Source organism: Triticum aestivum, chromosome 6D (genome assembly GCF_018294505.1).
Source record: "Triticum aestivum cultivar Chinese Spring chromosome 6D, IWGSC CS RefSeq v2.1, whole genome shotgun sequence".
In the NCBI taxonomy this organism is placed as follows: Eukaryota; Viridiplantae; Streptophyta; class Magnoliopsida; order Poales; family Poaceae; genus Triticum; species Triticum aestivum.
In genome coordinates, this window is record NC_057811.1 from 465139099 (window position 1) to 465151814 (window position 12716).

At 46.5% G+C, this 12716-nt stretch overlaps 1 protein-coding gene and 1 pseudogene across 1 annotated transcript; both read right to left on the reverse strand.

Moving 5' to 3' along the window:
- Positions 1-7704: 7704 nt before the first annotated feature.
- On the reverse strand, positions 7705-8283 carry LOC123142711 (ethylene-responsive transcription factor RAP2-3-like). The gene has a single exon (XM_044561494.1). It carries the CDS (start codon positions 8281-8283, stop codon positions 7705-7707), a length of 579 nt encoding a protein of 192 aa, XP_044417429.1.
- A 3328-nt stretch (positions 8284-11611) lies between these two features.
- On the reverse strand, positions 11612-12258 carry LOC123142712 (ethylene-responsive transcription factor ERF003-like; annotated as a pseudogene).
- Between the last annotated feature and the right edge of the window lie 458 nt (positions 12259-12716).

The window sequence follows — 12716 nt, forward strand, 5'->3', positions numbered from 1 at the left end:
GTGCGTGAGCCATGGCGCGGGCGCGGGAGGTATAAATAACAGGGGAGATTAAAGTGCGGCGGGACTGTGGAAGTGGGAATCTGCGGGGTGTTTGGATGGGCCCCGCGCAAGCGACTAGGCGCTACGACGGCGTTGGGTGCATGTTCGCCGGGCCCGGGGAGGACACCGTCGGACCCACCCGATATCTTTGTTTAGCTCGTTTTGGCTCGACTGTTCTTCCTGCGGCGACTCTCCATGCATGTGGCTTGGGTTATCCTTTTGTTCCAACGAAACGTGTGGCTTGGGTTCGACATCGTTCGTTCATGCTTGAAATTCGAAATTTCATATTGCGCAATTTTTTTCTCAGCTTTCTTCTGACATGTCTCTTGAGAGAAAAAAAGTTGCGGAAATGATAAATCCCAAACGTTCGGATTTTAAGCATGGCAATCCGAATATTTTTCATGACAATTTTAGTTCACGCGAGGTTGGCAAACATAGCAATTTTCTGACAAGAAAAACGAACTGGGACAAAGTTGCCATGTTTAACAGCAAAAGTTGAGCCAAGGCAATTGTTAAGTATGGAGGGAGACTTTTTCTTATACAGAGAAATAAGATATAGACATATACTAGTAGATATGTATTGACATGTACTCCTAGATAGATAGCCATGCACGGGTTCTCCTTGCCCTTTTCCCGTCTATGCATGCATGCCCTGCTGCTGCTAAAGACTGGGCATGGCGTTTTCTGTGGCCATAGCTAGGATCAGCAACGTGCAGGCCGGACAAACAAGCTCACATGCAGCCAGCACCGTGCATGCAACCGGATCCAGCCGGCGTAGTACGCGCTATCGATAAATCAACCAACCGCTTACGAGATATAACTATGCACGACGCCTACTGAATAGTGCATCACATGACACGGCACATGTGATGGAGCTCCCACCCCCTACATGACTATAGCTAGCTCGTATATGGAAACGAGACGAGGACAATAAACCAGTGGCAGATATCTAGAGGGGGTACCCGGCCATCGTCTCTTTCACATATACTAGCATGCAAATTTTCACATAAGAGACGACAAGTAGAGGCGGGTCACATCTGAGCATATTAGAGAGAACGAGCTCAGAGAACCGAGCGGTTAACCGTTGTTAAATCCCGATCTCGGCCTAGTTAATCACTGCAAAGTACTCCTCGGTACGTAGGTCGATCATGCATGGTTGGTAAGCGGAAACATGCAGGATGGAGGAAGAACATGGAGTCCACTCGAAAGGCCAGTGGCCTACGCAAATAGAAGACGCGGGCATGCTTGCATGGATAGACCGGTAGGGTTCGATCGCTAGCCACATGCGCACGTACTGGGAAAAGGTCAAGCAAGCTCAGCTGATTGCGCGCGAGCGCATGGCCAGGACTCACGACCCGGCCGGGACACGGGCGCCTCCAGGCACTTCTGCTAAACAGGAGTAGCTACTATCTATAGCTGGCTAGGCACTGATCAGCAGGCAGTTGCAAGTTGCAACGCAGGAGCAGCTCGGCTCATGTGCACCACCACCACTGGTCTATTAAATTCATGCTCGAGCCAACTCATTCAAAAGTCCGAACTGATGGAGGAAGACGTGCAATGTATTTCAACACTCTCCCTCACATCTAAACTATTTTAGTCCTTACACGTGGGTACGATGTAGGCCGCAGAATCGTTTTTATAGTACTGTGTTGGCATGGATCTTGAACTCAAAATTTTTTGGTTCTGATACCATATTAAATTCATGCTTCAGCCAACTCATTCAAAAGTCTAAACTAATAAAGTGAGGTGGACAATATATTTCAACGTGGTCCACTAGAAACTAGAAAGTCCACTAACTTTTCAAGCGCTTGCCGCCGGGAGTACTACTATCTTACAAGTGGTTTCATCAACTCCGGCGTATGCTGATGGGAAATAAAATAGATTTTGAAACTCGCAGCTACGGCCTACCGTATATATATTGTATAAGTGTTCGTAGCTTCAGCCACCAGTCTTGATGCATACATACATGCGACCTTGTCCTGTTAGGCAGCTGCAGCCTGCATGTACGCCACTGTTTTCCTCGCTCGCTACTATCCTACCACTCCATTGTACTATTCCATGGCTGCTCTGCTCTGCCATGCAATGTTGCACGGACGGACGTACCCACGCTGCATGCGTCGGAAATTCTATACCTTATCTTGGCGTCTCCTCCTAACCAGATGAGATACAGTCGGCCAAGTTGCATGCAGAGATTTTTTTTCCCCTTCTTTTCCAGTTTACGATGCGCCAGTCTGGATCACACTTAAATTAACCACGTACTGTAAGCTGTTGCGCATACTTGATGTGTGGTTGCATGGATGCACACGTCGGTCGAAGGGGTCGAGTCCAAGTGCGTGCGTAACCGGCCAGCGTCAGATCGATCGACTTGATCGGTGCAGGTGATCAGCCTGAGTCGCCTGACAGTGACATATACTAGCTTGTAGCTATAGCTAGCCATGTTTCGAGCTTGCTAGCCATGTTATGTGTGTTGTCAGCTACGTAGTAACATTCTACCACGACCGGGAACGGACAATAGCGCTAGCAAACTGATCATCTTAGACGGTTCCCATTAGTTTCTGGTTACGTGAAATCGGCAAGATATGTAGTAGGTTCGGAGCGCTGCACGTAAAATGTGTAAGTACGAGGACAGTGCGGAACAGCCTGCTGATTAGCTAGTTTTGTACCGCCACTAATTAATTAGCTTACACGTCATTGTCTGGTAGGAATGCTTGTTAGATTGCTGATGAAGCACGCGGGTTGATCTTGACCAGATGGGGATGATTGCTAATCTTTGTAGCCAAGTTAATTAGTAGTTTTCTGATGGTCAAATTAATGCCGCAATGAACACCGGCCTATGTATGTATATACTCCTGGTCTCCTGGTTTCGCGGGATCGTACTTGACCCGATGGATGGATCGATGGGGTCTCTGTCCAATGATTGGGGTCACACCGTCACGATGTCGGCCTGGAACCACTCCTGTGCCCAGCTAGCAGCAAAGCCGCCCGTGGTTCAGAAAACCTCGGTCAAAATATTGCCACCCGTGTTTTCAGCTGCACTAGCTACCTTGTGCCCAAGTAGAACGTAGTACCTGGAGCTCAATTCAGTGGACCCGTCGTGACAGTGACACAACGCGTTGCTCCGCCCCTGCAAAATCTTGGGAGACTAGTTACCATGTCTATACCACTATATAGTGTGTCAATAGCTTCAAATATTAGTCGTTGGATATGCCCATCCAACGGTCATGAGATTGCAAATGCAAGCATTATCATCCGTTGGTATAGTTTTCAATCCATAGGATTTTGCCACGTGACCTTCTAATTGAACCCCAACTCTACCATCGCATCTGTTCTAGAAGCATCTATTCACATGCTTATCTGGTACTCTAATAAAAAGAGACTAGAACAATCTAGATTGTAAAGAGGTAAGAACCAAGTTGGATCTTGTCCAATATGATTCTAGGAAAGAAAATATCATATACAGTATATATTTAAATGGCGTGCAAAGCACGTACAATTTACTACTCACTCCGTTTCAAATTACTCGTTGTGGTTTTAGTTCAAATTTGAACTAAAACCACGACGAGTAATTTGGAACGGAGGGAGTAGTAGTACTAGTCTCGTCCACTTCTGGACTTCTCTCGTCTTCTTCTTTTTACCTGTTGTCTCCATCCATCCAGTGATCCAGAATTCCAGGCTCAGAACACGTACTGTTGGCCGATGGACGTGCATGGGGTGCAATGCACCATGCATGCATATCTGGATCGTGGTCGTGGATCGTCGAACATGGCAGAGACAGCGGCACGTACTTACTACGTGGAAGCAGAACGCCCGATCAAGCTGGCCGCGACCGCGACCGGCAAACCGAACTAACGATGAGCACTCAGCTTCTCCAGATCCATCCATCCATCCATCCGGATCGGTAGCCAATCATTGGGGAATTTAATCTCCTGCACCTCATCCGCGCGCACATGCGAAACGCCGCCAGCTGCCTCTCCTGCGGTTCAGGGGAGCGCAGATAGATCGGTCGACCAAGGCGGATAGATCACATGTGGCCGCCGGCGGGCGACCAGTCCATACGACGGCGACAGCGCGCCGGGGCCGGGGAGACGACGACGACGTACGGCCTCGCGATTGTTCAGGTGCATGCACGCGTCGGCCTCGGGCTGATCGTACTACGTGGGTTGGATCACGATTGATCGCGTACGTGGTCCTGTTGTCCTGCGCCCCTGCTGCGCTTCTTCCCTTGGTCGACGACGTGGTATGTATGCAGCCGTGGAAGTTTATTGCTAATACGTTGTTTTTTGCAACGAATTAGTGGGCTGGTGGTTTTCTACAAACCTAACCGCAAATGTGGTAGTTTTCTGCAATTGACTTCAGGGGCGGTGTCACGAGAGGGACGTGCGTGTTTTGTTCCTTTTGTTTAGCCTCGAGGCGGTGGAGTTTTGGGCAATTGCATCACAAGAGTTTGCCGCGTTGAACGGATTGGGATGGAATCTCCGGGCCCGGGCTTCAGAATACAGAATTGAACCAACTGTTTTCATTTTTTAACTGTGCTAGGGGTGCAAGCAGACGTACACTACTATGATCGAGCGTGTTTGGTTGCCCGCAAGAGTCGCATGCTCTGGCGGGCCAAAATCCATGCAAGCTCAAAATGCCCGCGAGCAACCAAACACCCCCTATGTGTATATGCTCACACGACGTCTAGTGAAGCAGCGGCGGAGCTAGCAATTTATCAAAGCCTGGGCACACCACAGTCTAAAGTACTTCACTTTGTTCTATCGAGAGCCATAAGTACTTCACTTGGTTCTACCAAGAACCCAAAAGTAAAATATGTTTAGATAAAAGTCATGTGAATATAAGCATTGTAGATCCATAATGGAGAAAGCTATTGAGCAAACCAAGAAGCGCAACCTGGATATGCCAGGTACCCCCCCCCCCCCCCCCCTCCACTACTAGCTGTTTTTTCTGCCTTAGCACAAACCGCAGTGCTTTATATGTGCAAAATTATGATACCCTTTTGTCCACCCCCAATCCCATTTTGATTGCCATGGCAGACAAAACTGGCATATCCATGGGGGGCCACCGATGAGGAGATGCTAGCTAATGTTGGTGCAGTTAAAAAGCTAGAGCGGGCTAGACATGACTTACATGTTAGTGTTGCTAAAAACCTTAGGTACATAGTTAAAAGAAGACATGTAATCATTCCTAAGGATGATTAAAGTGAGGTTGAGGAACTGTTACCTGAAATGGAAAAAATGATGATGAGTTTGATGCCTTGGAGTGTTTACAAACTATATATGTTTGCGATTCACTCTCAAGAGAAGAAAGGGAAAAGCAACTCTCATACTCATGGTAGTGTGAAGCTTAAAAAACAAAAGAATAGGACCATAAAAATTAAGTTTAAATTTCGTGACTGATATGGAAAAGTAGAGGGGTTGATGGGTTTGTAAAGAAAAAGTTTCTGAGAGAAACTCTTTCTGATCACAAAGTAAATTTTGTAGATCGATTGGTGGGTTTGTAAAGAAATATTTTGTAAGATAATTATTTTTGTGACCTATTCCCATGTCTTGGACAGTGGAAGAAGTTTGGGATTCAGTATTGGAGTAGGATAGCCATGGGATTTTTCTAAGGTTTAGAGCACTTTCAACAAGCAAAGATCCAAATTCAAATTCAGACAAAGAAAAATAAAATCGAACAACTCATGGTTCAACTTAACTTTGTTTAACTTAGGCTTTAAGGTTACACTGCCGAGCCATAATAATTGCACGTATTAAAGAAGCTAGAAGAATTATGGAAACGAGTTCAAACGGAAGATAAAAATCGGTTGCTAAATGAATTCCAATTTGTTGAACATTATTTATGAGACATTGTTCTACTATTTGGTTTGACCTTGTAGTCCAAAGAATTCCATACCATGACGTATCTGGGATAGTAATTAGTGAAAAAACAATAGTTGTACAAACGAGTGAAGTGAACCCATCTCCAATAGTCCAATAATTCTTATCTTTAGACCATTCTGAGCCATTTACGAACATTACAACGAATATGATCAAGACATTTATGGCTCCCACATAAATAAGAAGTTGTGCGACGGCTACAAAGTAGGAATTTGATAAAAAAAGAATAAGGATATACAAGCAAGAACTTATCCCAACGAAAAGGCAGAATAAATGGGGTTGGTAAGTAATACTACTCCTAGACCTACATACGGTTTATGGCCACCCATCTGCTCCATCCCACATTACTCTTGCGTTATTTGCGTGTGATGTGGTACAATTATTAAGGTAGTACAGATGTCATGGATGATTTTTTGAAGTAAATTTCATGAAGAGGCAATACATTGAAGACTGTACAAACAATTGTTGGGGGGGGGGGGCATTTGCCCCATCCTTACATAAGCTGCGAAGGATTTTTTTTTTTTGAGAGTATGCCAATGGCATACCGTATTTTTATAGAAGGCAGAATAATATGTACAAGAGCCCTAACGAGATGCAAACAACTCGTAGGGGGAACCCACGCAACGCCTACGCCCTAGCTACCACGGCTACTCTGTCGCGAAAGGATCTAAAGCACCAACTCCGCCTAGTACGGTCTTTCCTCCGATCATCTATCTCATCTAGGATCTCTGTCTTAAGTTGCGCAGCCAATCTTTGCCTCGATACATTGTTGAACACTCGTGCATTGCGCTGCTTCCAGAGGGCCCAAGCATTTAAGATCGTGATGGAGTCGAATCCTCTTCTGAGTTTGCCATTGAAGTGCCTCCTTTGGTCGAGCCACCATTGCAGAAAGGTGGCATCAGTAGATGGAATTTGAATGTTGAGTCTCCACTCGTTGAAGCATGAGTGCCACACCTCTCTCGCATAGCCACAATGTGCAAGGATGTGGTCGGGGTTGTTCTCGTCTTGCAGGCACGTGTAGCAGGCCGACGGCGTGTCTTGGAGACCGTGCGGAGCGCGACGGTCAGAGGTTCAGAAGCGGTGTTGGCTAGCGAGCCACATGAAGATTTTGCACTTAAGCGGTGCCCAACTTCGTCAAATGCAGCCTGCGATGGGGGTTTTGACTTGCCCCATGCAAAGCCACTTGCATGTGGAGCTTGCATTGTATCTCCCAGACGCGTGACAAGGCCAAGTGGAATTGGTCAGGCTCCTCCAGGTTCCTCTCCAATGTGTTGATGTCTTGGCATAGAGAGTAGACTTGCATGTGGTTCAAGAAACAGAGCTCCCCTTGCACATCATGCGTCCAGGCATTGTCATTAAGTGCATCTCTCACTGTTCTCCTGTTTTTGTTCCTCGTAGTTGCGAAGGATTTTGGAAGAGCTTATATTGGATCATTTTAGAACTACAGACAACAGTTAGTTCATACCCAAATCCTTAGAGCATCTCCAACCGCCGCCGAACGCGCGACGCGCTAAAAAGTACTTTACAGCGCGCCTATCGCCTGGAAAAACGCGGCGGGCAACGCTGGCTCCAGCAGCCGCGCTAAAATGCAGTGCGCGCGCTATCGCACGAAACATTGCATACATATTTTTTAAATAAAAACGATACATATTTCATAGATAATAAAAACGATACATAGATATTTTACATAGTTCCATAGCATAGATCGATAAATAATACATAGATAGATAAAACTACCGTGCAACTACATACTACGGTGCAACTAGATGAACTATGGTGCAACTACACCCTACTCCGAGTCGTCCTCGTCCTCGTCCTCATCCGGACTGGTGTTGTCCGAGGTATCGATCCACATGTCATCCCAACGAGGATCATTATCCCCAAAGAATGACACCCCACCTGCCTCAACGATATCGCACTGCGATATCGCCAGGGCCTTCGGCCGACGCCTCTCCAACCGCTCCGCGCGGCGCTTTGCCGTCCTTTCCGCCCAGAAGGCGTGCTCCGCCACGACGTCCTCCGGGTGGCGCCGGCGCCACTCCGCCATGGCTCGCTCGTCCTCCTCGACGACGAGGAGGCTGCGCTGCCACCGACGGTGCTCCGCACGGTCCTGGTCCCTGATAAGACGAGGCGGAGGGGCGACGGACTGCGCCTGCTCGCGCGTGAAGACGTCGCGGAAGTTCATCTGCGCCGGCGGCCTCTCTAGGCGCCACGCCGCCGCGTCGTACGCGCGGGCAGCCTCGTGCACGGCCCCGAACGTGCCGAGGCCGAGCCGGACGTCGCCGGACCGGATCTCGGCGTAGTAGGTGCCGCCGGGGCGCTCGCAGACGCCGCGGTAGCCAGACGATCCACGGCGGCACGGCGGCATGGTGGCGCGGTGGTGGCGGGGGCGAGGAAGTGGCGAGCAAGCGGCAGAGTGAGCGGCAGAGTAGCAGGTAGAGTGCGCGTGGCAGTGTGGAGGCCGCGTGGCGAGCGCGGCAATTTATAGGCGCGCTCGAAGCGGTGCGCCAAATCTAGCGCGCGCGCTGCCGCCTTTTCCCTCGCACGCGCAATCGTTTCCCGCGCGCGCTAGTTTCCCGCCGCCGCTGGAGCGCGCCAAAACGTCCCGCGCGCGTTTTTTGACGCCGCTGTTGGAGATGCTCTTAAGATGAAGAACAACATGAAATGTGTTAAAAAATTACTCAGATAAAGATTCGAGTTTTTGGTTTTTCACTTACGATAAAGAGAACATGAAATGTGTTGAAAAATCGCTCAGATTTATCTACATAATTTCTTAGGAATTAGTATCAAAGAAATTTCCTGGGAAGTTGGTACAAACAAAATAGTAGATGTGTTATATGATTCAAAACGTAGGGCTCAATTAAATCCCAAGATTATTATTAAAAGTTGCTAGAATTATTACTATGATGTTCTCAGTTCTTTCACTTAAGATAAAAATAACATGGAATATTTTGAAAGGCTTTCAGATTTTCTTACGTAGTTTCCTAAGAATTAGTATCATAAAAAAATTATGTCTTACGAGAAAGGTGTAACATCATAGAATAGGTGTGAATTTGAAGAGATGGCAATGATATTCAGAGGGGACGTTTAGACTCGTTCAAAGTTTTTGAACACAGTACAATCAAAGTCACTGACAAACATGAACATACACTCATCCTATAAGCCCATGCACGCAAACCCTATCATTATGAATAACTCCGAGAGACTGAGCCGGCATAGCATTTTCAGATTTTAAGAAGTTACCACAGGCTCGTAGACTTGAACTCTGGTGGGTTAGGGGTACCACTATTCTCTTAACCATCCAATTACAGGTTGGTTCACAATTTGTTGAAAGTTTACATAAACATGAGTAGGCTTTTTCGTACGTGTAGGATTTTCGCACGGATAATGATACCCGTTGCCACCTTGAGGGCGGCGACCTTGTTTTCCAATAAGATATAACACGTAAAGATATGTTTAGCTTGGTTCTCTTTGTTATAAAAAAATGTAACGAGGTTCTTCCCGCCTAGCTCTATCCCGACGATGCTTCTAGCATCGTCGAAGGGCGTGTAGACGTGTCTCCCGTGGATCCCGCAGGATTCGATCGGTGTTAATGGCGGAGGCAGGGGGTGGCGAGCCAGGCCCCGGACCCTCCCCAACATCCTAATTTCCTTGGTAATATGCATGTAAACAGTGACATTTTCTAACTGCTACCTGCAGCTGGCCCTCCCCAACACCCGATTATACACATTCCTACCTCTGCCACTGATCGGCATTTATCTTCGGAAGATCCAGTTTTCGTTCATCTACGTTTATGTCTACAGGTTGAATACTTTCGATGTATGCTTCTCTTCATCTGCGAAGCTTGGTTATTCTGGTGCACTTGTTCTTTGGGGTCTTAGCACGACGACTTTCCGACTATCTACCACAAAAAGCTTTGCGCGACTCCGATAAGAAAGGGCGATGACAGCAGCGCGCTTTCGGCTCCCTCCAATGCTTGTAGTCGTCGCTAGGTGGTCTACGGACCTAAATGAATTTTTTGTTATTTCTCGTACTCTTTCTACTGTCGATTGAAAGTTTTTTCTGAAAAGAAGTACTTATATATGACATCCTACTGTATACTTTATCCGTCCCAAAATAAGTGTCTCAATTTTGTACTAGCTCTACTTCAAAGTTGTACTATGTTTGAGACCGTTATTTTGGGAGAAAGTCCAAAACAAACCTTGAATTTGTCGGCGAAAGCTAAATCAAACCCTGAACTCTCAATCCTTGAAATCAGCACACCAAACTCTGTTATCCCGGTCTATTTTAAACATTGAGAGGATTTAGCCGGTATTTGCTGAACTGGGCCGGCCCATTAGCAGCGTCGCTCGCGCGCGCCCACTGCTCCTGGTTTCTTTGTTTTTGCCTTTTTGTTTTGTTATCTTTTCTCATTTTTACACATGTCTGTTTTTTCTTCGTACCCAATATACATTTTTAACGCACACATAAAATATTTTTTGATAAACTTTTGAGATTTTAAAATACATCATGTACATTTTTAAATTAAATTTTTTCAAATTTTTTACACATATTTATTATTTAAGTACATGTTTACATTTTCTTAATGATAATAAACGTATTATAAAACTAAACAAACACTCTTTTGCATGGTTCAACATTTTCAAATTTGTAGACACTTTTTTCAAACACAACCCAAGTATATTCTGTTAAGTGTAAGACACAATTTTTTACAACACGCAAACTTTTTATTTACATTGTACACGCAGTTTTGTTTGAAAATCTCACAAACACATTTTTTGAAACTTGTAAACATTATTGAAATGCTACATTTTTTCGAATGTATGAAACATTTTTTTGAGTTACACAAATATTATTATACATTGTATAAACATTTGTTTGAATTTGTCCGTACATTTTTTTAAACTTGCGATATTTTTTAGATGTCACAAAATAATTTCTTACAGTTTTTTCAGATTTAGAAATTTGTTCCTATTTTTAAAATTTTCAAAGAGCATTCACACTTTCAAATTATGTTCAGGTTTCAGAAAATGTTTATGTTTTAAAAAGTGTTCGCACTTAAAAATAATTGTTCAGCTTTCAGAAAATAAAAGCCCGCTTCATGTCTGGTGGGCTGACCCAGACGAGTCCTTAGCCAACGATCCGAAACAAAATTCTAAAAACATTACTTTAAAATGCGACACGATTTTTAAAAATCCGAAACATTTTCATAGGATGTGAAGAACTTTTGAAATTCTGAAAAATTTTAGAATTGTTTTCAGAATCACAAACAATTTTTGAAAATGCGAATATAATTTCAAAATTCCAGAAAAAATTAAAAACACCAAAGGAATTGAATTTTGTGTGAAAAATAGAAAACAACAATATTTTTTAACTTCTGAATATTTAAGAAATGCGTGAATATATTTTAAAGTTTACGATTTTGTTGTTGTGTTATAGTGGGCCGGCCCAAATTCTGAGTAGCAGGTTATCCCCCGGATTTTCTTATTCCCAGTGTGCCAAACAGGTCTAGGGTCCAAAATAGACCGGGATTACAAGTTCAGAGTGCCAACTTCCGGGATTCAAAGTTCAGGGTTTGATTTAACTATCATCTACAATTTCAAGGTTTGTTTTGGACTTTTTCCGTTATTTTGTGACGGAGGGAGTACTTTGCAATACTACAGGGATTCAGCCTCTTAATGATAGTTGAAGAGTCACTACTGACTCCTCATTATCAGTGGAAACACCAACTTCGAGAGAAGTAACGATCCACTGTAATGGCAGATCTCCATGGAGAAGTCGGAGTCCAGCAGCTCCTCGATCATCTGTTCCACGTGCTGCTCGTGCTCCTCCAGGAGCCTCCCGCCCCACCACACCCTCGCCGTCGAATCGGCGGTGCCCGGAGGCATTGCGGTTGCTGCCCCTGCGCCGCCTGCACGGACGCCATGTTGAACCGGTGCAGCTTCGCGACGAGGGCGGCGGAGAGGAACGACGACGCGGCGGCCGCCACAACAGCAGAGGAGGAAGAGGCGCTGGCAGCGGGGAAGTTGCTGCGCGGCGCGCTGGCCGCACATGATCCTTGTTTGTCGCCGCGTAACGCCCGCGCCGCGTCGTCCGCCGTCTCGAATGTGCCCAGCCATATCCGCGTCTTCTTCCTGCAACCGCAACCACCGTCATCACCGTGAGCCACGAGCGGCCAAGAAGAATCACCGTAAGCGCATCAGACAGATGGAGGAAGGTGCACTCGTGCATGGGCTAGGTAGGTAGGTACGCACAGGAGAGGGTGTTGGATTCGGGTCTCGGAGACCCACGAGCCCCAGTGGCGCTGCCGCACGCCGCGGTACCGCTGCTGCGGCCGAGCCATTTGTCCGACGGTGACCGGAAACTGACCGGCTCAGGCCTCCGTCTTCGTGCTTGCTTCGTGCTCCAGTTGCTGCTGTGCGCGGAGAGGCCGGAGGCGTGACGTGAGACCGTGAGAACGGAGAGCAGCTGAGCAAAGCTTGGCGGGAGCAGGAGGGGAGTGCGTTGTGGCGGCGGTGCGTGAGCCATGGCGCGGGAGGACTGCGGGAATGTTTGGATGGCTGCTCGGCGGGGCCCACGCAAGCGCGACTGAGAGCGGTTCGACGGCGTTGGGTGCAGTTCGCCGGGCCCGCGGAGGATGTCGTCGGACCCACCTCATATCTTTGTTTAGCTCGTTTTGGCTTGACCGTTCTTCCATGTGGCTTGACTTTTCTTTTTTCCAACGAAAATTGTGTGGTTTGGGTTCGACATCATTCATGGTTGGAAATTTGAAATTTCATATGTCAAATGAACCCTAAACTA